The 27,479-nt window shown below is 44.4% G+C and overlaps 1 protein-coding gene across 1 annotated transcript in view; it reads left to right on the top strand.

The window, feature by feature from the left end:
- LOC139294195 (adhesion G protein-coupled receptor A3) overlaps positions 1 to 24,876 on the top strand; it is a 139,967-nt gene extending 115,091 nt beyond the window's left edge. Inside the window, exons 15-19 of the mRNA XM_070916025.1 lie at positions 1,332 to 1,459; positions 7,385 to 7,508; positions 15,348 to 15,493; positions 23,183 to 23,278; positions 23,454 to 24,876. Coding sequence (XP_070772126.1) covers positions 1,332 to 1,459; positions 7,385 to 7,508; positions 15,348 to 15,493; positions 23,183 to 23,278; positions 23,454 to 24,876 — 1,917 coding nt within the window. The remainder of the gene's footprint in view (positions 1 to 1,331; positions 1,460 to 7,384; positions 7,509 to 15,347; positions 15,494 to 23,182; positions 23,279 to 23,453) is intronic.
- The last annotated feature ends 2,603 nt before the right edge of the window (positions 24,877 to 27,479 follow it).

Here is a 27,479-nt window from a genome sequence, read left to right as displayed (position 1 = left end):
CTCCAAAAATTTGCCCCTTTTAAAGTTTACACCGAGAAAACTTCTCTTTATAACTTGAATAGAAGTGTCGGCTCCAACCCTTTGACTTCCTTTTTCCTCTCTCCTCCTCGAGCACACAGGAAAGGCTTTATTAGACTCAGCGATGAGGCTTGGACTGAGTGTCCGCACATAACCGCTCTCCTGTTCTGCATCTCCCCGGTGTCCTGTCACCCCGAAACCTTTTATTCCATCCCGGGCCACCGCTTTACAACTGCGCTTATAAATGCTCAGCTGAAGGTCGCGACCCCTCACAGGCCCCGGCAGGCCCATCGGCCTCTAGATAAACACGGAGAGAGAGAGAACATCCCACTTGGCTACTCACGGAGACAATGATGGAGTCAGACAGCGTGTGTGTGGATCACTCTCGCAGACACAAACTCACACTGAGCTGGCGGGGGTTATGGAGATAAGGTGCGCTTTATTTAGCAGCGTCAACACGATGGAGCCTGAACCGCGACGTCACACCGCTTGGCTCCACATAGAGCGAGAGCAGCATGTGAGTGCATGTGAAATGCAGATTTTACAGTAGCTTGCTTTGTCTCTTAACACGACAGATCTGAAGCTTACAGATACTGTACGACCATGTATATTCAAGTATTCGAAAAAGTTGTCAGCACTTTTAAGCTGCAGCTGTCAGAATGTGCGCCGGAAGAGTTGAAGAAGTTTCGTCATGTAGAATAAATCACCAAGCAAATGGACTGTGATGTTGATAAGGGCTTAATGGGCGTCTGTTAACAATGTGTCGTTTTAGACACACAAAAAGAGACTTAACTTTGTTTTCATTTTTCTTTTTTCTTTTTTTTTTCTTTTTTCCTGGCTGCTATCCATTTTTTGTTTTGCTTTATATGTTGGCAGACTTGGAGGCTTATGCCATTGTTGCACTCAGTCGCTCCAGCTAAGAGTGTCAGCTAAATGCCTGAAATGCAAAATGCAAATGCAGTGTGTGTGTGTGTGTGTGTGGGGGGGGGGGGGGGGTGTATTCACTCGACAGGGTTGTTACTCTTTTATGCTGATTTGGACGGGGTTCTAACTCGAAGACATTTACTTGACATTCATTTGTATTTTGCTCGCATATCTCCTCGGCGCAGTATACTGTGCCTATGCATATGGAGAGCTCATCATCTTCGTCTTTGGGTGGATTGTTCGGGAATGCTGTCAGTGTGCGGGCCCAGTTCATTGCTCACTAATTATTTTTGTGATAGTGTTATTTGTGATGACTTACGTCTGATCCCCAGTGTTTCTCTCTCTCTGTTTTTTTGTTTTTGTTTGTTTTTTTTTTTTGTCTGCCTCAGGATCTGAAGAAGGTGCTGTCTTTCCCCCCATACCCTGGGGAGTTTCTGCACCCGGTCGTGTATGCCTGCACAGCGGTCATGTTGCTCTGCCTCTTCGCCTCCATCATCACGTACATAGTGCACCACAGGTGAGAGGAAAGCGCCGCCGTCGATTCCGTTGGCATGTACATTGAAACTTCAGCCTGCCGCACCTTAATTTCAAATCCACAGCCGTCAACTTCGTTTGTACATCTGGACACTCGGCCAGACGCTGATGTAATCTCTTCACGGTTTACGGTTTGTTTCTGAGACCTCGGTCACAGATCCTGAACTGACTGTGGTGTGACTTAGACGCTTTAGGCTGGCGTAAAGCACTGCAGCCTGTCTGACTAAGAGGATCTAAAATACATACACAGATGACACAGACGTGTGTGTGTGTGTGTGTGTGTGTGTGAGAGAGAGAGTTACAGAAGAAATGTATGCTTCTAATGGATTTCTAAGGGGTCCTTAAGCCACCTTTGTTCCTTTTTATTCCATGTGGAGATAAGGACAGTAAAGAGAGTGTACCGTGTAGCTCTCGTGGTTTTGCACATCTTTCTGCTCGTCTTAGGTTCATTTGCAGTGGATGCTGTTATTAAAGCGGGGGGGGGGGCTGCCTGGCGTATTATTTCAGCGCGCCAATTCATCATCTGCTGTTCTTGCAGAGCATCAGTCACTTTATCATGTCCGTGGCATTAATGTGGTATTATTGTAATAGCTCTCCATCCATTTTAATATAAAGGGAAAATGTCACAATTTCAAAGAAATATTGTTTTGTTCTTAGAATAACGCAGTTAACTGACATTTACTCAGACAGAGATATTTGGTTTTATTTATGTTTTCCCGTCCTTACTGTGACTAAAGCGCAACATTTATGAAACTGTGCGAAGGCGCTGCCGCCTTTGCGGTTTGCATCCATCTGTGTCACCTGGGACAGAGACAGGGTGCGTCCTTCTGCAGTCAGACAGTGATGACAGCATCTGGGGCTCCAAACAGCAGCATCACTTACTGTCGTCTACCACTGCAGTATTGACTGAAGAAAAAAGGGAGTAATTGCAGGATCAATCTCTCACAATTGCAAGAGGTTGAGATTTTTGATTCAAGTGAAATGTAAACAACCACCACTGGATATTCTGTTGTTTAGTGGCCCTAAAAATCAAATTGTAGGTCATTTTAATTCTAATTTTAATCTAATATTATTAGTGAAGCTCAATGCAAATGATACACAGCCATGATTCACAGGGTTTAAAGACATGTAGTGAGGAAGACTGCCAAAACTCCTCAATCGAAGGCCTTCATTTTGATGAAGTGGTAACCTCTAAACATTATAGGTGCTAAACCGTAGTGATTGCAAAGTTAGTGTTGATTTTCAGTTGATACATAAAGGAAATATGGAGTAAAAGGGCGGTTTTACTAGACTTTCAAGCATATTTCACAACCGAGGAACACGACTATCTGTGCTGTAACCCAGGATTTAGCATTTTAAACTGCACCCCAATTACAAGTTAGATTGAAATCAGAAATTTATGGGGGGAAAAAAACATTATTTATATGGTATATATATTTGCAATGATGCCCTCTTGCAGATTTTGCCCAATGCATTGATATTACTTTTTAGTATATTTACATGCACATTAGTATCCCAGTTTTGATTCTCACCCTGGTTTCGTTCATATAACATAACAGTCTCCAGGTTTCTGATCGTCCGCCTGCTGGAGTGTCTTCAGTCCTGAACATCTCCGTCATTTATTTCCGTACCGACTGAGTTACCTCAACAGAATGAACAGTTTGTTTTTTTGTACCATAGTGCTGCATTCGTTTTGTCCATCACATCACCAGTAATGAAAAATGAGAGCCATTTTTGATCTGCGTCACCGACGTCAGACCTTCCTTTTATTTCAGTGTATTGATCATCATTACATCATTCACCTTATCTATTTTTTTTTTTTACTGACTAAATAGCTCCATAACTTGAGTTGATGACACACTCGTGAGCCTGTGAGAATGATCAGAAACCTGGAAAGGGTGTTTACATGCAACAGTGTCCAGACTTCTATCGGAGCGCTCCAGCTAGCACGCCCAGGTTTCTGAAACCAGGATAAGGTGTTTACATGGGTAAAGCATAACTGGGATCCTCCAAAAACCAGATGGTTACTAGGACGCTTTTGCACATGCAGACACGTTCAGTCATCACATCAAAGTGCTTTTCAGAGCGAAAAGACATTAATTCCAGTCCAAACAAGACATGAAGCCAGAGCTTTTGTGATGTCTGTCACACACAGGGGAGGGTTACAGGGTTTTTCTTTCACCGGCGTTCACATTAACAAACTCCAACACCTCCTGGTCCTCCTCACCTCCCTCTAGGCACTCCCCTGCACTAAAACACATCTCGGTTTAGTAACACTTGAGTTGTGTAGTATCACTCCAGCTGACTGACAGTATCCAAGCCGGGATGCGCCGGGACTGCGTGTTAAATGGGCAGAATGCGAGGGAGGCTGTTCAAGGATAGGCACGGTAGATTGTGCATGTCTGAATGTGTCACTTTCTCACTTCAGCTCACTAACACACTCACACACACACACACACACGCACACTCATAAAGATATGCATATGGTATGTTTTGTTGGTTCTTTCTCTGCCAGCAAAAATAGAGTCTGTGATTATGGGTGCAATGGTGATGCATGATGTATGAGCCTAGCAAAGGACATGGTGGCTGGTATCATGTCTCAGTTCAAATGGCACACACTGATTTCATAGACAGACTTTCCATGCTGCAAGTTGACCAAAATGTAAAGGCTGTATAAGCTCAGGTGTATCCCGCCGCTCACCACGGCAACGTCACACATTATGTTTACATCAGCCAAGGCTTAAAGTTCTTATAACTGGTCCCATAAGAAGGAGCAAAACAATAGGATGGTGTTTTACACTATCATAAGCCTGTAATTAAAGAGAGAAACGGCGTTGTAGCGCAGCTTTTATGTGGTTAATAATGGCTATCAGCATGTGTGTTGCCTTGTTATGTTTAGTGAAAGACAACGGACAATAAGAACCCCAAAAGAAAAGGCAGTAAATGCTGTCATGTAGAGCTGGGCTGAAAATATCAGCTCGCTGTGGTGTGGTGTAAAATAATCGTTTTTTGAAAATGAGACAATAAGATTATGTTGTTTTATCTTTTTACAAAATCCTGTAATCCAAATTAATGATTTATAAGCAACAAAATCAGATACTTAAAGCTGCTCTGATGGTTATTTCCATATTAACAATGGGTCAGCAATCTGAAAGGGGTCACTGCACTGCAGCTCCCTTCGGCTCTACAGAGATTTGCAGCATCTTCTAGCTCATCGATTTGGTTTTACAGCCTGCAACGTTACTGTTTTGGTTCAGTCTCAGCGCTCTCATCAGCTTTGTTTGCAGCCGCAGCACGCAGCTTTGTTTGATAAAGCCACTGTACGCCACCTGCTCAGCACCAAACGTCAGGCAGACAACGGAGCTGTTGCAGACCAAAACAGAGCTAAACATGTTAGCTTACGTCCATCAAGTAGAAACACAGAAACGCGACTCCATATAACTGCCAAGTCCCCACACGTCATAAGGTGCTATAATATGTCATTGCTGTGTTTACAGCTTGTTGCTGTCCCCAAGTGGCCAAAGAGTTTTTTTCGGATGTAATAAGGTGGAACACAGTTCAATGCAACATAACATGAACATAAATTTTGTTATTTTATATGTGACTTGCCATATATTGTTTTACATATATTTGTATCTGGAATAGGGAGTGGATATTTTCATATTGTGTTATTGATTTCAACCATATAGCCCAGCCCTATTGCCAGGTTGCTCCCTTTTCATCATAATTACTATGAAACCACTTCCATTTCTCCGTGTAACAGCACTGCTTCCTATGGTTTATGGGTCTTATCAGCATGTTTGGAACGTGTCTTCCACCAATGGAATGGCTTGGCTGAAACTACCCGTTGTATAATGTGTCATATTATACTGTCCATAGCTTTATTGTCCCTTACATTTGGCTCAGCGGTGGGTGCAGGGTGAGAGAGCAGATGCAGAGAGAGGACAGTTTTATCCACCCTACCCTCTGGGAGATGGGGATGTGGAGGGTTGCCAGGTTAATGTACTTGACCCAATGAAAGCCCAAAGCAGAGCCTATGAAAACCCCCTTCCAGGGAGGCCAGGAGCCGGCCTGATTTATGGCCTCTCTGCTGGATGGAGTTCAGCGCTTGGACCGCGGCAGAGGCATCGACAACAGCAGCTTTAACCCTCCCTCCCCTTACACAGAGCAGCGAAGCCCGGCCCCAGACACGCCTCATAGCTCACCGCTGAGCCACTGCTTCATCTACAGTTGGCTCACGTGCTGCCGGGGCTCCGCTCCTCCATTTTGGGAAGTGGAGATTTCCAGCACAGGGTTATATAATTTCAAATGGTGACAGTGACCGTATGGATGAAAAGGGAGGGAGTTGACACACACGGGAAAGTAATTAAAAGAATCGATGGCCTGTTACTTCACACAGTAAGACAAATATGTTAGTATTGTCTGACCTATTTAGCTGCTTTCTAACAGCCGGATGGAAATGGTACTGTGGGTTAAGTGCCCTGCCCAAGGCTGCGTGACCCCCGGCTGATGCCGTATTTCACAAAGTGGATATGAGTGCATAGTTTTACACTGTGGAAACTTCAATTGGCTCAGCCAACTGGAAGCAATCTCTTTTTATTTCCTCATCAAACCAGCAGAGTGATTCCTATTTGTGTGCATATACCAGTGCATGTACTGTATGTGTAACAGTGTCTGAAAGAGCTGTGTAGGATTTAGGTCTAAACTAAAGATTATACAGTTTGTTGGAAGTGTTACCATTTTGTCAACTGAAGATTTGAATTATTCCTAACCTTTTTTTATGCTACAGCGTCTTTCGCTGTTGGTGCAGTTCTTTCTGGTAGACAATCGCATAAAAATGTAGTTAAAGTTTGCGCTCTGTCGCTATTGACTCTTATTTATGTAGTCTAGATTCTTATTTTTAGACTCTAAACCAAATAGTTATTTTTCACGTGGACTAAATTAGGTTTGCAATGGAGGCCACATTTTGAAAATTCTCATCAGAGTTAACCTAAAATTAGCAGTTTGTATGAGTTTATATTGTAGCATCCCAAGGTAGACATGTAGGCCAACCTCCCAGCATGCACGGGGGCCACAGACTCATGGGCATAAGTCTAATTTTATGTGTTTTTCCTGCATTGTTCCACAACGCCATTGTTGCAACACAGTTAGTCGTTTAGAGTGAGTGCGGTTAGACCGTGTGTGATGTTGTGTGTGATGTTGTGTGCATGATGGATGACATGGCACCCAATTCAATTTTAGGAGCTGATGGCAAAGATTCTGGCTCTCTCTGTTGAAATGTTCAAGTGTCCTCAGTCAGATATAAATCTCCATGTTACTCTGAAATTAGAGCTAGTTAAGCGTGGCAAGGTGAAAATACAAAATGGTGCTATTTGATGTGCTAACAACCATGAAAAGCAAATGGCCTATTACAGTTTTTAGAAATAGCTGTGCTGAATGATTCGCCTTAACTTGGAGAAAAAAAAAACAGTTTAGATGAATAGAATGATGTTGACTCAACTTATGCTATAAATATTAAGCGTTGAATCATTACCTTACTTGTTAAAGTTGAGCCAAGGTTAAACATTGTTCAGTGTACTTTAAAATATTCTATTATTCAGCACATGTATTGGCAGTGGAGTATGTAATGGCTTGTTTGCACTACTCGAACTCGATGAGCAGCTTTCCCCCGGGCTCTCCTGTGGTTGGTAATCTATATGGCAGTAGCAAGGTAAAAGACAAGGGTCATTTATGCAGACCTTGTAAAAGACCGGCTTAAACTGCACTTGAAATGACTGATGGGCAGCGCACCTTTGAAAACTGAATCTCAATGAGATGTTACTTTATGATAAATCACAAAAACACTGTGGGGTATGGTATGTACGGTATGTACCTGCTAATCTGTTTGATTCTTGGTCTTTTTTGGCAGCGCAATCCGCATCAGTCGGAAGGGATGGCATATGCTGCTCAACTTCTGTTTCCACACGGCTCTGACCTTTGCTGTGTTTGCCGGCGGCATCAATCGAATCAAATACCCCATCATCTGTCAAGCAGTAAGTGCATTCCCTTTTCATTCATCCCACTCTCCAAGCTTTTCAGAAAATTGATTATGAATGTCTATTCAGGTGTTGGCAACCAGGGCCCTGAGTGCAGCATGTGGATGTATAGTAACCCCTTTATCCGTCTTTCATGCTTGAGCTGCATGTATGTATGGCCTGGTCACTCTTTAAGTAAAGTGTTGGCACAATGAGCCCTGATGATTCAGGCTTTGCCATCATGAATGCACTCACTCTCATGTCTCTCCTTTGTTGCCTACAGTGTTAAACTTTATATCATTTTTGTGGAGGTTTTGGAAAGCGGCAGTACATCAAACCTTTTCTGGTCATTAGAATTCCATACAAGTGTTTTTCCATGGAAGTTTAACCGCGCAGTTACCATTTCACTGTCGGTTAAATGACAGTATCACAGGTATTATGACATTTTTATTGGAAACACTCGTGGGCACTTTGGGATTAAACAGAAACGAAAGGCTTTCAGTGGTCACGCTCGTGCCCGGGTTTAGTCTGTAGCTGGTCAACAAAGGGTTGGGGTGTTCCCAAAAGCCCAAAGCTGGGAGATGATAGCTTCAGTGCTCAGTGTTTGAGGTTTTTTTTCCTCTGTGGATAACATCCTTTTCTAGTCAATCGCTTGGGCTGAAATATCTCAACGACTGTTGGATGGCTTAGACGACTGTGATTGGTTGAAAGAAATACAAACAAGCCCGACCTTTCTCCGAAGTGTGGAGATAGGTCTGGCTATGTGAGTGACTTCTTACACGCTGAACTAAGACGGTAACATGGCAAACATTATACCTGCTAAACATCAGCACGTTAGCACCGTCGCTGTGAGCATGTTAGCATTATCTTTCGTTTGGCTTACATAAAAGCCATGTATGTTGGTGCAGCTTGTAAAGGAGTCCTTCACGCATGTTTTCAAATGTTTTGTACATGATGAGAAATGCTCAACATTTTTACTGACGCGCAATACCACCTACTACTGCTTAAGATGCTGGATATAAGGATCAGCATGCGCTCACATGGGTGGTGCCTCCATCTCTGCAGCCCACAGTTATGAATGAGTGAGCGAGAGTTGTGGAGGGTCATGAAGATTTGGGATGCCGGGATAGATTTGGAAAGACGGAAGGCGGAAAGACGCCGAGAAACGCTTTCCTGCCTGCTGGCACCTCACTGTTTTGTGATGGAGGTGTAACAAGGAAGAAGACCTTAAAGTATGTGAAATTATAATGTATTTAGTAAATACAGGATGTATAGAACATTGTGAAGGAACTGGAAAAAACAAAGACATGCCCTTTGTTACATTGGCCCTGGTGATTTTTCCGGGAGTTTGTATTGTTGATGGCAACAGCTGAAGATGGAACATATGTTTGAGGTAGTTGAAATCTGTGTCGAGATAAGAGTCTGTGTCAAAAAGAGAGACAGTGAGAATAAAAAAAAAAAAAAGTAATATAGTTTCTTTTTCTTTACTTTTTCACATGGTTGGAAAGCCATATGGTACTGGTGGGTTTTCCTCTCCAGTTGATTGATAGCTGGACCTGTGCAGGTTGTGAGCATGAAACATCAGCTGAAGCAGAGCATCCTCTACTGTCAGCCCACCTCAGGGGGGGGGGGGGGGGGGGGAGGTTTACTGTATGTAGCCGCAAAGAGATTGATGTGCACTCCTTTTCTACTTTTCACTCACAGTTTTCGGCTGCCTTCACTCACTCCCTGTTTTCTACCGATGGGCCTTGTTCGCTCCCTCCTAGCGCGGCTGGGACTCGGCTGCCTCTGCTGCTGTCACAAGCACTTTAGGTGGCCCCTTATTCCATAGCGTAAAGACTCCACCTCTACATGCTGAAGTGCAGAGCGTCATATTTCGTGCCAGCCAGCTTTTTGCCTGAGCCGCCTAGCAGGAGACTCGGTGACAGGGAAGCCTGTAAGAAGCCTCCGCTCGTGTCACAGCCAGTCAAGTCTTCCTCCACGACTGTAACTGACACAAAACGGCTGGTGTTTGTCATAGAATGCAGCTTCCCTCACTCACCTGCCCCCCCCCCCCCCCCCCCCCCCCCCCCCCCCCCCCCCCCCCGCCGTTTAACATCACATTAATAACTTTGCCATGTGCAGTCGCAACTCGACTGTTCACTCTGCTGACAGTCATCTTGATACTCCACGCCAACATGCAGTTTTGATAGTGTGTTGATACTGTAAATTGGGGATGTACCCAAATCCGGATATGTTATTTGGGAAAGCGCAAATAGGGCGATGGAAACAGACATTTCTTCTACCCAAAGTTGCTTCTTATTATTTGGAAAAAGAGAGAGAGGTGAAAATTGCAGTATGAGGATGTGGAAATGTATTTCATAATGAATTAAATGCCAATATTAAATCAATGCGTTCCTTTACAAACCATGGCCACTTTCGGTCCTCCGTCCGAATACAGAGACAGAGAAGTTTGTTGGTTGAACAGATACGCATAATGACGCCTCTGCACACCTGCACTGTAAACAATCACAACCTTCTAATGAGGAATACTTTGTTAAGGGATAATGCGTTGTAGCTAGAGCCTGGGCATTGATTTGGCAGTCAGCCATTTTTATGGACTTACTAACATTTACAACTGAAGTTGCTGGCTGATCAGAAAGTGGGGAAGTCATTAATAAGGGGTAATACGTTTTTCAATTTATAATAAGCCATCCGAGAGCTGCAGTTATAAATGTTAGTAAGTCCTTGTTAAATGATTCCTCTCCTACAATAATACATCAACTGCAGTTGTACATTTTAATCGGCTGCTAATCGGTGGATTTGGGCTCAGATATTCTCTTTTTCAAGAAGGTAAACGGTTGAAGTTCCGATGAATTAAAGATCCAGTTAAAAGGAAATCCAAAGGGATTTCACAACACGGCAACCCAAAAGCGGGTCTTTTCTATTTACGTACTGCTGTGATCTATAATTAGTATTGATACATGATTTATTAATACTTCTTGAGAATAAATGAATCCATTAGTTTATCACAGGTGTGCCTTATTAGAAAAGTGGTACTTTCACACCTCCTGTCCAGCAGAGTCGGTGCAGGTGTGATGTGGCATAGTTGGCCCTGCTCTTGCTCTTTAACTGATTCAGCATTCATTCATTTATCCAATTTTATCCCAGGGCCGTCGAATGTTTCTTGCTGCTCCTCCTTTACCCAGTCGCTGCTAACTGGACAACTCTCTGCAGATTTGGGCAGGAGCCCAGATTGTCTGCTGCTCCGCCGGTATGGGGGCAGGCCCCCACCAGACACAATTTGGGATAATTACAGGACTGCTTGAGGAGACGTGCGATCACACGACGCGCACAGACACATGCGCTCATTCAAATGCGCACACTCTGAGACGCAGTGCCTGCTGAGTTCTCTGCACTCCCCCCAATCATCTCACCTCCCCTCTATGCACACATTCATGCACTCCACCTCCCCCTCCTCCCTCCTCCCAGGGGGACACATAAGTACATGCTCTCCCTCCGACAGAAGGAACTTCAAGGAGCTCTGAAACTAGCTTTGGCAGCTCTCGCAGCACTTCAAGCGTGCACTCCCCACCCAGCCCTCCGCCCCTCGCCCTCCTCCCTCACCATCTCCACCTGCATCCTATACTTGTCTCTTCCCGCTCTCGATCTGCATGCCACTCTTCAGTCTTGCACCGCCTCCCCGCCCACTGTGGCACTGTCGCTATGCAGCATCCGACGTCTTTACGGCCTCAAAGTCAAAGTCATCTCTGATCTCTATTTCTATCTTCTCTTCCAACGAGGCTCGTTTTGTTATTGGTTTGAGCATCACCCCAGCTGTCACACCACATCGTCTGTTTGCCTGTATTTAGCAGCAGCGCGACGTACAGCATGTCCTTGTTTTTTCCCCTCTCCCTTTACCTCATCTTACCTTAGACCATCAACATTTTGGATTAGACATCGCAGTTGATTGTTCAGTGAGTGTGACCGGCGTTAAATAACCTATTAATTTAGCAAAGAACTTGGCTAAGGACGTGACCTAGATCTGAGGTTACATCCAACTGTCAGCTTAAAGATGCTTTACAGAGGATTTTCTCATTAGTGTGCCACTGCGAAATTAGTTGTGACGGCGAACGCTGGCGAAAGAAAAAAGGGGGGGGGCTCGAGACGTTACAGTATCTGCAGTGATTTGCTTTGTGCTTCCATTGGGTCCAATTTGAGTGTTCCTGAGCTCATTTCACCACATGTAAAAGGCTTCCGGTAGACTGGTTACTTATGCATCAAAAACAGTAGGGAGCCGATATAATGAATATGCCCATAGAAGACAGCTTAGAGGGACTTGAATTTAGCCCTGTTAGCGTATGCTAAAATTGTTAAAACAATTCAACTGACAGTGGTGCCTTTGCAGAAATTGCAACTGTACACTGAAGCTAAAAGGTGCCATTCTAAATATACTCTGGAATAACTGAGGTGTAAAGCGTCGCGCGAAATGACAGTTGCACGTAAAGTCATCTACACACGCGTCATTTTGATTGCCAAACAGGTTATTTGATTCCTTTTGAATAACTGAACATATTCAGACCAGAACAAACAATCTGGGACAGTTTTGTCCTCCAGGCAGTTAAACTGTTAGATGTACAGTCTTACAAACCCCCCCCCCCCCCCCCCCTTACTTACTATCTGCATTGTTCTGTTTTGTACTATTTAACTGTCTGGTGCTGTTGTTAAACTGTTTTTGTACCATTTTACACTGTCATGCTGTCTTTACTGGTTTTACACTGTTGGTAGACTGTTATTGATATTTTGTGCTGCTTTGTGACGTCTGGTAACTGTTTCACACACAAATACTAATACTAATATACTCAAATAGGAAATTGTCACAGAACAGAAATGGTTGGATCCCCAGCTTACAGTATGTTGGACTTGATTGAAGTAAACACAATGTTAAAATAGAGTTTACTGAAACACATTGTCATGGCACATCTTAGTAACTCATTGTTAAAATTCACATTTTCTCTTCCCACTCAAACAATGATAATATTTACTGTATTCTGACATTTAACACTTGTTTTTTTGCTATATTTGGTCAGACGTCAAATGTTGAATATACACTCACTTGCCAGTTTATTAGGTGCGCCTAGCTAAAACTAATACAGTCTAATACAACAGTCCTGCAGTCCTGTATGATCAGTTTGGAGGATGGAGTTTGTGGTGCTGGTAAATTCTACTGTGTTATACCAGAGCTGGAGACTTGAGACTTGAGTCGCAAAAATGTGGACCTGTGACTCGACTTGGTCGCGTCTGCTGTGAGATTTGAGTGCCTGAAGGCTTGACTTGAGACTTGAAGGCTGAGGAGACTTGACTTGGTGACTCACAAATGTTGAAAAATGCTTTACTGAATGTAGTTGTTCCTTTTGAACGCCACCAAACTGTCACGAATAATTGATAATGTAACCAGGGGGCACATTTCCAAAACCTAATGCACCCCTTCAGTTACAGCTGTTGTCACCAGAATAAAATGAAGAAAGCTCTAAATTCAGATGAGATATATTAGCCTTTCACTATGATGAAAATAATGAGTCTCTTTACACGAGTAGCTCAATAGTTTACCCTTTTCATTTCCAGCATATTTTACAAATGATTTATTTACGTGCTAGTTCATGCTCTTAGATATTAAAAGAGCTTTTGTTTTTTTGTTTTTTTTAATATTTAAGAATGTTATGAATGTTTTCATAGTTGATTTTCATTGTATTCATTCTTTGAGACATCAGGAATTTGTGATTTCAAAAAAAAAAGATCTAATACAATTATATATATTGTATAAATGTTCTTACAGCTTAATGATAAATGATCTTAACATGACAGAAACCTGCCTGTCACCTAACACAATGCGCCACTTGTATGAAACATGACATCTTTCTCTTGTCACATTTGTTGCTATTTCACACAGACGACCATGAAAGGGCTCTTACATAAAAGCACTGCAAAGCTAACTAGCTATAGCTAACAAGTTGGCTGCATGTTGTGATATAGCAGCATGTGTGTGGGTAAATGCTGTGTATTCATACTGCAGAAAGACACATGGACGCAACGTGCTGACTTCAGCTCGTTCTTCTTCATCTTGTTTCACTGACGCAAAATGAACAGAATTGCTGTCCAGCTGTCACCATTTCTAATTTGTCTAAATCAAACTACGTCTTTATGGATGTGCAGCTTGAGTTGTTTGTGCATCATTGACAACACATCTTAAGTGATGAAAAGAGGGAGTTTGAGGCGACAGGAGCTGCGGCTTTCTAACGGGGACACATTGATCAGGTTTTCCGGGGCCGTTTCCAGCTCCTGTTTTGTGTGACTGTGCGATCATTGTGCTGCTCACTGATCCGATCACTGACTGAAAAGATGTATTTACCCAGATTTTCTGCTAACAAAGGCACATCAGGTGAAAGCACACAGCAACCATGGATATTAAAATATCAAAATGTGGCTGTGTCCCAATCAAACCTATTCATGTGGTGATTAATTATAGGTCTTAACACACTCAACCCATTTAATCCAAAGTCTCCTCAGGTATGTACCTGCTTAAATTATACTCCTTTGGCAGTCTCATGATGGAATATGTGTCATTTTTTGACAAATAAGTGGGTGCGCTCATCATGGGACGTTGTAGTGGAGATAGATTGACTGTCTGTGTTGTTGTTGTTGTTGTAACAACAGACTCAAATCTCTTCAACACACGTTGATACTGTATTATATATAGAAATTGTACTTATACATGCCTCAAATTACATTTATCTATAAACTGGGATTAATTGGATTAATTACATTGATACTGTATATGCTTGATGACTAATGTGCAGATTGCTGCCAGGTGGACAACATGGCTTGAAACTGTGAAATAATGTGTAAAGGACATTAATCAGCCAGTTATGATCCATGTGTCCACCCGCACCTTTACCATTTCCTCTCCCCTTATTTTCCATATCACAAACACACTTCCTCTCCATCTGTTCTTGGCACTAATGAAGCTCTGAAGTGTGCAGACTCCGCAGCGGTGATCGACTTACCACCCGCTCTTTGCTCTCTATAACCAGCTCAAGGACACGTCCAATTAGCATCCGGACTCTTGGTACACTAGCTCCAGTCCCTAGGCCTATCAGGCTGGAGAGAAGCCGTTTGATTGGGTATCTCAGGTTGTCAGTACATCAGACTGACTGGGTGGAGAAAAGGCTCCGCGCATTTTAATTTTCTCCCTCCGTTCTCCTTTCTCTCTCTCTCTCTCTCTTTCTTTTTGTAAGTCTCATCTCTCCGGTCTTTCTGTGAGCTGGCAAAGCCTTTAAACAAAGTTAGACCCCCCCCCATCACCCCCCATTCATACCTAGTTCATGAATATTAAAACGAGGACGAGCGGAGATATGTATACAGTGCGTTTTGGAAAACAATCACGCGCTGATAGTTGTCAACGTGACTATCATTTATATTCAGATTTGTTATTCACAGTGCGCACCTCGTGTCCTCTAACTCAACTGATAAGGAGCTGCTCAGTATCCACCAGTATAACCCCACCATAATGCTCTTATCCCAAACAACCTTGATGATTCAATGGCAGTTTTTTGAACCCATCTTTCCATTCTTGTATTATTGTCTTTTCCCGAAGCATAAGACAAAGCAGTCGGGTCTTGAAGGAAAACGTCTATGGAGACACCCTTGGACTGACACTGATGATGTCTTTGAGAGAGAGAGAGGAGTGGCAGCTCTTCCTGAACATCCCGTCTTTGAGTTACAGGAATATAATCAAGTCTGACACTGTACAGTATGTGTGAGCAGAAGTTCGGAAAAAGTCAAATAAATAGCTCGATGTACTCTTTCACCCTGCATCAGGTCGGGGTCGTGCTGCACTACTCGTCTCTGTCGACCATGCTGTGGCTCGGAGTGACGGCCAGGAACATTTATAAACAGGTGACCAAGAAGCCTCCGCAGAGCCAAGACGGTGACCCGCCTCCGCCCCCTAAGCAGCCCCTGTTGAGGTAAGCACAAATTGCCCTCGCAACCCTCCTCTACCCTGACTGCCCCTGGGCGGAAAAGCATACAAACAGCTGTGTATTTGTGCATATGTGTTTTTATGATCTTTCCTGCACTGTTGCTGCTGCTTGCGGTGTATGTATCTTCAGAGGCCAAGGACTGGTTCACTGCACAATTATTTGCTTTCTTATTTCATTTTTATTTTTGCCGGTACATGGCCTGACTGAGACTGTGAGATGTAAGTGGAAGTCTCATACAGTCACAGACTATTCCTGTCCCAGCTTGCATTTATTGTTTTAAGCAGTGGTGGAAAACGTATTAATTCCTTTACTCAAGTAAAAGTACCAATACAACAATGTAAGTCTGCTCCATTATAAGTAAAGGGTCTGCATTCAGAATTCTGCAGAAGAATGGCCCCTGCAACTGTTGAAGCTGGTCCAGGCGGAGCTAGCTTTAACTACTTTATACACAGTTAAGTAGTGCAGTCAAGTGGTCCCCAATCTAGGGGGCAGACCCCCTCCAAAGATAAATCCGAGGGGGTTGTGGAATGATTAAAGAGGTATGAAAGAAGGAAAAATAATCTGAAACCTGACAAGTGGCTCAAACTAGACATTGCTTTTTTTGAATGGGGTCACAAGCCAAAAACAATGAACAAGCATTGAATGGGAGCACCTCAAATTCATACTTGCTACTTGCTATATTGTGCAATTTTGTCATAGAAACCTGATACCCCTTCTTTTTTTCTAATTATGAATATCAAAATGGATGTGGTTTGAGTGTGTGTTTAGTCGTGTATATGTTTGTTGGGTTACTTTGTCCTTCTCTCACCTACGTATGCAGAGGAGCGTGTACTCGACTATGTATTTGAGTGTATGCATATTTGTGCCTCTGTTGATCAATGCTAGTTTATCTATTTCTTCAGGTGTTTGCTGGCTCACGCTTCCTTTAGAGGGTAACAATAGCTTTACACAGATGAGTTGTTGCATCGTTTATCTGCAGAGACATCCACAGCCAGTTTGCATTCCTTCAAGCCTCTGGCTTTGTTCACTCTGCAGTGACAGGGCTGTCAGGTCCTCCTATTTACCGTACACCGTTTGGCTCCCCTTGTGGATTTCACCCATCCTGTTAAGAAATTACATTTTTAATCTGAGTCACTGTCCGCCACGAGGGAAGAAGTTTAGGTTTTCGACGGTGATGATTCACTTAATGTGAAAATTAGCCTGATAAATGCCAGAGATTATTGGAGTCGAGTGAATTCCTTTTAATCAGTCAAAATCCTGAATTGAGGCCTCTTTAGCTCCGAGGCTAGGGTCTCTGTATAGCATTTTTGATGTCAGTTAACTTGATATGAATGACTACCGTATTAATGTCACTCATCAGTAGCACTCAGTAGAGCTGTCCTTGTCTTTCTCCGATGAGCTTTTCTGGTCTTCCAACCATTTTGGGATTCTCATGAAATTCTAAAAAAAAATTAACTGAAGCAATTTAAATGAAGCAACGGTTGGGTCAGAGGGAACTACAGAGGGCTGACTAGCGGCTGTTTTAATCTCATTACCATGAGCATTGCCATCATCATTATCTGTGGCTTTTAATGTTCCAGCCCATTGAATCCCAACCAGGTGTGCTTCTACTTGTAATTGTATTCGGTTTTTAAGAAAATAGAAATTATGATAAGATTTAAAAGACATATCCACATATTTGTGTTTAGGAGGAAATAAGAAAAATCCAAAAAGGATGACAAACTGGTGTGCTACTGATCCTGAGTACATTTCTTGCCATGAAAACCAACCTCCCAGCCATGAAGCACAGTACCCACCTGAGTCAGCTGGAACACATTAAGGCGAAGAGACTGCATGGAAACTAATTAGTAAGCGGGTAAGTAGTTAGGTTAAAGTAATGGATAAACGTTTGAAATAAGTGGCCAAATGTAAAAGTCAAACAGTTGAAATAATTACTTAAGATTAAAGGAGGTGAAAGATAGTAGTAGCCAACAGTTATGGATAAACAGATGTAACATTTAGTCAAAAGCATGGATGTATTATAAGAACGGGATACTGGTGTCGAAGGTGGCGCCCAGTCACTTGAGTGAAACTTGCTCGCCCGTCACGTTGTGCAGCCCACTGCACATGTGCATTAGCGTTACTCCCGCAGGCTCCGCCCACGTGTTCCCGTTCGGCTCAAAGGTTTTACAGAGGGATGACATCTTGCTTTTCTTGGCTCGGGGCGAGATTTACAAACATAAATCCTTTATGGATTAAACATTCCTAATATAAAGAGTAATCACTGGCCTTCTTTGCAGATGGATGTGTCCTGTGGACAGTTTTACATGCAGACACTTTGTGGTGGTCTATGGGGAAAATGCTTTTTGGGCCTGAGTGGTGGGGCCATATCATGAGCCTCATAATACATCCTCAGGTAAAAGTAATGGGTCAGTGGTTGAAAGGTCAAGCTGGTAGTTGCAGGAATGCAAAAAAAAGGAAAATGGTTGATGAATGGGTACTTGAGCTCCTCTGATAGGGCTGTGGGGCTCCATCAGACAGAAAAGGTTAGAAACCACTCCTCTAGCCTGACACAATGATGTATATTCGTTGTAGTTTTAAAACATTTTTGAAAGCTCCTATTCTGCAGTTTTCCCTTTGGTATAGATAGACCTTCTTGCAGGCATTTGTTAGAGGAACGTCTGGAATAGCTGAACTGGCTGTGTAGTAAATGTTTTGGCTCAGTTATTCTGTTTGAGGCTTCCTACGACCCTGTAAGGTAAAAATGAATGGAGGGCAGATGAATGTCAGGAGGAGGAGGAGGAGGAGGAGGAGGAGGAAGGGAAAAAGAGAATGACCTAAAACAACCTGTTACTATGGCATCACCTCAAAGCTACAACTAATTACCTCAATCACCCAGGAGGCTGCTGAGACAGGAGCTTTATCACAAATCTAAATGTATTTAGCCTTTTGACCCATTTCATTCCTATTTGCTTAGATGCACATATCAGATTGGAACCCCCCCCCCCCCCCCCACACACACACACACACACCCAAATTCTCCATTTCATTCCTTTTCCTGCTTACTCCCGACATTTGCCATGTTTAAGAGGATCAGCTTTTGGACACATACGGTGCTCTTCCTCTGCGGCGAGAAGGTGCTGCGTGAGCTCTTCGGCGCATTGCAACTGTGCTGCAGAGCCGAAACTCCAGAAGCTCCGACGAGAAATCCTTTTAAGGGAAGGTTTGAGGGCAGAGACACGGAGGCAAACAGAGGGTGAACCGCAGCAGATGCCTGTTTGTCATTTAATCTCGCATTCAGTCATTTTCTTAAAGCTGTCGGAAAATATCGAGCGCCATTCCAGTTCAACGTCATGAAATATTTTGAAGAAGACATAGCGGATGACCCCCACACAAGGAAAGTATTTAAACATGTGGAGCTGCGCTGGATATAAACCCTACTGGAATTCCTCGCTTTTAGACTTGCTCTCTATGGGGTGTTTTAGAGGATTATTGTGATACATGTAGCACTTGCGTGGACATTTATCACCCAGACCACCTGAAGCTAATATCTATAAAAATCTATAAAGGAGCAGTATCATATGTCTGACATCATTAAAACTGGAATCTGCTCAATAATGTATTCCTAAAGAGTCACTGAAAGTCCCAGAGGATAAGGACCCCACCAGATAAGGATCCCCTCGACCTATAAGCAGCACTTCCCTCGCAAAGCAAATCCTCAGACACCTGCGTTTAATATGGAACGTTCTCGAGGCTCTCCCATCATGCACCGCTTGTGAATGAGATAATTTGTCTGGGGGGAAGGCGAAGGGATCGTGTGGCGCGGCAGTCGGGTTGATCCACAGTGATTGACTGTAATGCTCCCTGTCAGACAGGCTCATGCAATGAGACTTAGCAGCTGGAGACAAATCAATTTCTTCTCCTAGCACCCCCCCCCCACACACCTCGCCCCCTCATAACAAGCAACCTATTCCTCCTCATCTAACTCTTGGTGCCTGTCCCTCCACTCCTGACAGCATCTGATGGGCATACCCAGCAGACCATCACGCTGACCTTTGTCAGGAATCTGCTACACCGTGTTGGGCCACACACCTTATAAACGCCTCCATTCACGCTATTAAATGACAGTCATCTGGTGTGATGGGTGCGGATCATTCCTCTGAAGCAACGCTTCACTTTTAGAGAATCATTTGCTTTCTCGAATAGAAACCAGAACATCTGTTGAATGTCACCAGCAGCATTTCTCCCCAGCTGTCAATATTGATAATTGCAAAACAGGCAGATTCACTTCTTAAAAAGCACGGTTTGAGACTCAGTACTACAGCACATAGATCTGCTTCTCTCTGCTTGTGGATGTTTTGGAAGAGCTATTTTTAGACTAAGCTTTTGAAAGGGAAATGGCTTGTATTAACGGCTGGCGATGCATGAACTATGAGATCTGTGTATTCAAAAATGAAAGGGTCTAGTGAGGTAGAACATCTCCCCAGAATCACAAAGTGACCCATCACTACTGAAAAGAAGACTGTTACATGTTGCAGTTTGACACCACTCGCATGCACGTCTGTTTAATATAAAGCTACAGCTAGCAGCCAGTTAGCTCAGCTTAGCTCAGTGACTGGAAACTGGGGGAAACCGCTCGCTAGGCTCTGTCCACAAGGTGACAATATTTGCCTTTCCGAGCAATAGTGAGGCACATAACCGCTCATTAAACCGCGGACTACAGATTTACACATTAAATGCGATATAATGTGTTTGTTGGTGAGCTTCAGAAGTGCACATTTTGTGACCTTCAGGTAGAGCCGAGCTAGCTGTTTCACCTGTTTCTTGCCTATATGCTAAGCTTAGCTAACGCCGGTGCTATCGATCTTTTCTTTTAGCTCTCAGCAAGTAAGCGAATGTTTAACTATGCGTAAAAATAAGCTAATTTTGTCCATTAAAGGGCATTCAGACGTGCAGGATTTTACCGTTACCGTTGCGTAGTCCAGCTTTACCCATAAGCCTTTGTCCTGCGCTGGAGCAATATGACCCTCAGTTGTCCCCAGCTGTGCTATGTATATCCTGGACCAGGTCCAGAGAGAGGACAGTTCACAGTCACAGAACAGAAGACAGTGCATGAGCAGAGGAACAGGGATGGGAGGGGAGTCACTGTGTAGCTGCTGGCTAAAAGGCACTTCAGGGTCTATTTATATCAGATGATTGCTGTTCCTAAACTCACTCAAAAGCACAACTCTGCATACACAGCCATTTTGTTAGAGTTTGAAGGCCTTCTTTGATAGAATGGCCACCAAAAAAAAGACTTTATGTGTTGTGTTCACACCGTGCTTTGGCAAGAATTTTAATGTGAAGGAGCGCAGGGCAGCGTGCAGACTGCGATTCGATCACACATGTGCTATACATTTGTTTTGCATGCGTTTTCTTGGGCGCAGACCTGCAGGAAACACAAGCAGGCTGTCCTTGAGGGGATAAAGGGGAATGAGGGTTGTAAAGTGCAGGGTGCTTTAACATCCACTGGTTCTTCTCATTTATGCTCATCTGGCTGACGGGTGTGTAAATGGCTTTGTGTTGAAGGAGAGTCCCCGGGGGGAACCGTTCCACTCAGAAACAGTGACAGGCCGGTAATGCCACCACACCACCCCCCTCCTCTCTCTCCGCCTCCCCCTCCAACCACCCAACCACCCTTTGCCAACCAGCCCAGACAAACATCTTGATTGTAATTGAATTTTTGGGATGGATGCTGTGTGACAGAGGACAGATTGGGGGAGAGAGAGAGAGAGAGACAGAGAGACAGAGAGAGAGAGAGGAGGGATGGCGGGGAGGAAACCGAGGAGGAAGATGGAGGAAGATGGAGTGGTGGAAAGGTTAGAGCAGTGACAGAGGTTGAGATTGAACAGGAAGGAAGAGGAAATAGCATGGTGTTATATAGGAAAGTGGAGGACAAGGACAGTGCAGAGGGGGAGATGCTGGCTGGCTTTGTTTCTGCAGTGAATTCTTAAGGCTCATGATATGTTAACACCGCTTTGATACGTGCCTGCGTACTTGCGTGTACCTGAAGGACTAAAAAGTATGCGCTCACTTGGTGGGTTAACCGGTTACAGTGGTGTTAATGTTAAGACCGCGGCAGAGGAAGCGGCAACAGCAACGTTTGAGTTTCTCTGCAAAACTCTCCGCCATTGTTGTTGTCATTTGTTCAGAGTCTGCTGCTGACCCCACTTCACACGCCTGCCCTCACTGTTCATGTGATTAATTGCGTCTTGCAGACATTGCATTGTTAATTTCTGAGGATGCTCACAGCCGAGAGACGTGATAATGTGCTGAGCAGCAGTTAAACTGCAAGGCCAATGCATTGCGTCTGCGTTTTTTTGAGGCAATTTAGATGTCGGTCACTTACTTCCATTGGGTCAAAGGTAACAAAGAGGTGGCACAACTGGTGATTATCAAACTCAGTGTCTGACGTGCAGCGCAGCAGTGACTTTTCCCAACATCAACCAATAACCTGCTGAGCTGGATCAGGCGCATCCTCACACATCTAACCTTGTTATCAACTTCTCGATCGATTATTAGGGAAACTATCGCCTCACTATCAGCCTTTTCTGTGTGATGTAGTGGCACTGCTGATTTTCCCTGAAGCTTAATAAGCCCAATATTATATTTCATAAAAAAGGTCATTTTGTCAAAAACATTTTGCTCTTTATTTCATGCGAGGCAGGAGCACCCCCGCTATAAACAAACCACACAAATCTCACATGTTGGTGAATCTTTTCGAGGCCCACAGTTCAGTGGGCAGGGACATAAAATGGACCAACACATAAATGGTGAGGTGAGGACAGTTTATACTGCTGCTGTCCCGTCAGCTCATCAGGAGCTGTGCTGCGCTCATGCACCGCTGACTTTTCACATCTGAATTCCCAGAATTATTGCAGCAGCTTAAGAAGTGTTTGTTTGTATGGGAAGAGGAGGACATTGCTATTGAAACCACACCTATTTACTTGTTTGGTTGTTACATTCAAGACAACTGCAGTCTGTACGGAATGAGAAAATAATCCAAACCTGCCTTGAAAGTTTCTACCTGTAAAAGTTGATTCGCGTCGATTCGCGTCGACGTCTGACTGTCAGAGACGTCTGATGCTTGGGAAGCAAAACTGAATTTAAATCCAGGTTTGTCTTCGTGTCTCCTGAGCTGTTATGACGCAGGAGATGCCGTAAATTGCAGCAATGAGTGCTGACAAGTTGATAGTGCTTACATCGACAGGAAACCGATTTGTTTTCATAGTAAAATTTACACCTTGGTTTGCAGCAAAGAAAGCAAACTGCTGGTGTGATCGCACCCGTGGTGTGTGATCACAAACACATTGACAAGCTTGAGAGAAACACGTCTGTCTTCTGATTTTTGTTAGGGGAGGTGGGGGGGGGGTTGAGGAATCCGGGGAAAGGACAGCCAACAAATATGTTCTCATGCCTCTTCTTCTGTGTCGTTGTTTGTTCTTCAAGTTGAGAAATGAGAGTTATTTGGGGTCGGCCAAGAGCTTCACTCCCTGCACGAGTCTATAATCTCATCCGTCACTTTGTCTGTTTGGATCTTTTGGTTATTATCTGTGTGCCGTTGTAATCCAGATGTGAGCTCTGGGATTTGTAAATGCCTTTTCATGCCCAACGCTCTTATACTTTCTTATTGTCTCTCCCTCTATCACCTCACAGATTCTATTTAGTCAGTGGTGGAGTGCCCCTCATCATCTGCGGGGTCACGGCAGCCGTCAATATAGACAACTATGGCAGCAAGGAGCAAGCGCCGTAGTAAGTCCTAGGTTTGCTTCTGCTCTCAAGGTTCAATTACACCCTGTGCTGATGTTTTGCACCTTTTTATACACCTCAACAAAGTGTTGTCCTCTGTGGAAACATGTTAAAACAAGTAATAGAGTTTTTAACATTCAGCATTATTAAAATGTACTGCTATTCATGTGTGTTGCAGCTGCTGGATGGCTTGGGAGCCCAGTCTGGGAGCCTTCTTTGGCCCCGTGGCCTTCATCGTCCTGGTGACATGCATCTACTTCCTCTGCACCTTCGTCCAGCTGCGGCGACACCCAGAGAAGAAGTACGAGCTCAAGCAGCTGACCGAGGAGCAGCAGAGGCTGGCCGCCGTCGATGTCCCGACCCACTGCCACCAGGGAGCCGAGCCGGGGGCCCTGGCGGCCCCGCCCAGTGGGAGCCACTGCCCTGCGGGCTGCCCAGGCGTTCCCATCAACCCCGCGCTGCTGGCCAATGAGCACTCCTTCAAGGCTCAGTTGCGAACGGCGGCCTTCACCCTTTTCCTGTTCCTGGCCACCTGGACTTTCGGGGCGCTGGCCGTGTCACAGGGCCACTTCCTGGACATGATCTTCAGCTGCCTTTACGGTGCCTTCTCCGTCACCCTTGGCCTCTTCATCCTCATCCATCACTGTGCCAAGCGTGATGATGTCTGGCATTGCTGGTGTTCCTGTTGTCCCGGACGACGCGCCAATGCCTGCTCCGGGGCCCATGGGCCTGCTCAAGCGCGGCCCAAGGTCAACGTGAATGGAGATACCCCGGGGCACGGCCACGGCCACAGCCACTGCCACCATGACTCGCCGTGTCAGGGTAAAGCACTGATGAGCTGCGGGCATGGAAGTTTAGGTCACTGTAAACACGCCGCCCTTCCATCCTCGCAAAACCACGTGACGTGTCTGGCCCCGGTGACGCCGTGCTGCGCCGCCCTGCATAGCCAGCAGCTGATGGAAGAGGAGCCGGCAGCCACGCACGTGCTGCTACATGCCGACCCAGAGGGCTACCGGCCGGGGATCCAGTTGCACCCCTGCCTAAAGAGCAGCACCAGGACTAAAGGCCGCCACTTCAGCCGCCGGGCCGGTGCTTGCGGAGCAGGGAGTGAGAGGGAGTACGCCTATCACATCCCCTCCAGCGTGGATGGAGGCAGCGTGCACAGCTCACACACTGACAGCCCCCACAGCACACACGAGCGTCACGCCCACATCTGCCCACATCTGGCTCACGAGGGCCACCACGATGGGCATCACACATGCCACGCCGCTTGCGCCACCGCGCACGAGGCCCTGGCGTGCCATAATCCCTGCCACCGGCACATCTGCTGTGCCAAGGCAGACCTTTTCCCCACTCTGTGCCCGGCAGAGGCCGGCGACACAGGCGTCTTCCTGTGTGGCTGCGGCAAAGTGGCCGAGCAGGACCCGACGGCAACACATCACCATCTGGAGATGCACGCCCCGCGCAGACAATCCTACCCCCAGAACCCGCCCAATCAGAATGGGATCCTAAAGGGGGGCCTGCATGAAGGACTCCTGTACACCTCGGACAGCACAGGGAATATACGCACTGGACCCTGGAAGAATGAAACTACTGTGTAGTGTGGGAAGGAAAGACAAGGGGATGGGCAGCACCCCTGCCTCGTCCCGCCAAAAAATAAACCCTCGCCTCCCTTTCTAGAATAAAAAAAAGAAAAAATGAATTGAACAACATTTTAAATGTCACAATCAGCGTGGGATATTTTTATTTTAATGTCCTCATGTTTTTATGTGTGCTGTTTTACTGTACAGAAATCTGATACCATGTAAACGCTCCCTGAAGAGCATCCATACACAGAACCGAATCTCTTCCACCGAGAAGAATTTGTGAAATGTGTGTCACATCACCATCAGATGTAATTGAAGGTATTTCCACTGTTCCATATTACTACAGATCTCTCTCTATATATATATACCAGAAAAATGAATGGTCGTATGTATGAATATGTGTGTTAGTGCTCCAAGGCGACACGCTGCAAGATTTTTTTACACTTCTGAATCTGAATCCATCAAATAGTCTCCGATAACCTCCAGTACTTTAAAGAACTCTCGGCATCCATGTTTTAGACAACTAAACCAGCAATTTTAGACTTCATGGGTATTTTTGCCATTCAGTCAAGCAACTGTGAATATCTGCTAAAGATTTTCTAAATAACATACAAAGATACTGTCGCTTGCCAGAGATGTGTGGATGCCAGCGAATTTGTGAAAATTCAAAGCAAGAGAAAAAGAGAAGCAGAATTAAGCATCCTCTTCCAGGTTGGTATTGATCGTGCTGTCTGTATGATGTCTTCACTGTTGTGTTTCTCTTTTTTCCTTTTTTTTTTTCTGGAGAGAAGTAAATAACGGCGGCATCAACAGCAACAGCGTGGCCATTGTGAATAGAGAGTCGGTGTCATTGAGTCATTGGATCCAGCGCGATTTCTGTTATTAACACTGTGCCACATAGAGCCCGGTCCTCACAGCGAATTCATTGCCAAACTGGTTTGGGGAGGGGGGGGGGTCTTTTTATTCTCCTCAGCTCGCACATGCTGTCAGGCATCATAGAAATCAGCTTACGATCCTTTAGTAAAATCAAACACACAAAAAGCGAGTGTGAATGTGATTTATAGATGAAACAACAAGCTGCTATGGGAAACTTGCCTGTGACCAATGTCCTATTATTTTTTCCCTCTTAACAAAAACAAACCTCACCCACTATTATTGGCTAAAGCCACAAAATCACACATGGCATAAATTAGTCCAAATGCAATCCCTTTATATTTGATTTATTTTTGATTTCTCCGATAAAAGCCCCGAAGCACGCTTGCCTTGCTGTGTGTGGCGCCATATTTTAACAGTGTCAATGAACGCCCATCCAGGAACACATCATTTGCCTCGACCCGATACGACTGCTGCAGCTTGTATGTTTCATTTTTGCCTAGTTCTCGACAAATACTAGCACCATTTCCCACTGTAATCTCCATTTAACAAGACTTTAAGCTTAGGTTCCTCATAGAATCCAGTCCTGAAAGTCATAATGCTCTTGGTTCTGCTTTGCTAGATAACTAACTAACAGCAGAGGCTAAGGTTGAAGTATGGATCTTTTTTTTTTTTTTCTTTTTTTTTTTTTGGTTCCCATGAAGGTCACATTCTCTTTGAAGAATTGCCACTCAGAGGAGAAGGCAAAAGAAGCTCTGTATTGATTTAGAAGCACTTGTTTGTCTTATGAATGATGATTCTGAGTACGACGCTCCACACAAAACCCGTCATACGTTTCAGTCAGAAAAGCCAAACTTAGAGGAAAACGCACACCCAAGCAGCGCATATAATCTCACTGCAGACCCCCGCTCTCGCCAAGCCACCTCAGCATGCACGCCATCTCTTTATCCATCTCGTGCACTCCTGTCTGTGTATATAGAATCCGTTTCTGATGAATTATTTTCTATGAGATTTAAGATATTTAAGAATAAAATAAGTCTATATGTAAAGAAAGTTGTATGGGGGAAAAAAAAACCCTGACCTCTCAATGTTAATACTCAGTATCTGAGTTTAGAAATGTCCTTTTTGTTTTCAAATGCCTTCTTCTGTTGCAATTTCAGTTGATTCCATAAAGTATGCAGACTCGCCATGTGTTGTGAGACTTATCCTGTCATATCAGATATAGAAATGCACTACCCATAATAACATTTGGCCTGCCGGAATAGAATCTGTCACTTACAGTGTGTTTATTATAGAAATGTTTGTTCGGACAGAAATGTTTGAATTAAAAACAAAGTGACTTCTGCAGAAAAGAAAAGGGAAATATGAATGTGATACTCCCTTTATTTGGATGGCAGGCTTTGAATAGTGAAAGGAGGCCCTGGTACACATCAAAGATGATGCATGAACTTCATAGCTTTGCACAGGGCCACCGGAGTTATTTCCCGGAGCTGGGGCAAAATGGGATATTATGGGCCCAACTTATGAGTTATAGAACAGTGGCCCTTGATTGCGCACATAATACGGGCTCCTCTGAGCCACCTTAGATGCTGGCACTCAGTGGCCCTGGCTTTGCAGTTATTGGAAAGGGATTTGTGACAGTATCACAACAAAACATTTTGAAATCAGCCTCTCCCGCTAAACGCGCATCAAACTGCGAGAACATTGGTCTAGGTTAATTGCTGTACAACGCGCGTATTCGCTGG

This window comes from Enoplosus armatus, chromosome 12 (genome assembly GCF_043641665.1).
Source record: "Enoplosus armatus isolate fEnoArm2 chromosome 12, fEnoArm2.hap1, whole genome shotgun sequence".
Lineage (NCBI taxonomy): Eukaryota > Metazoa > Chordata > Actinopteri > Centrarchiformes > Enoplosidae > Enoplosus > Enoplosus armatus.
This window is presented reverse-complemented; position numbering and strand designations above follow the sequence as displayed.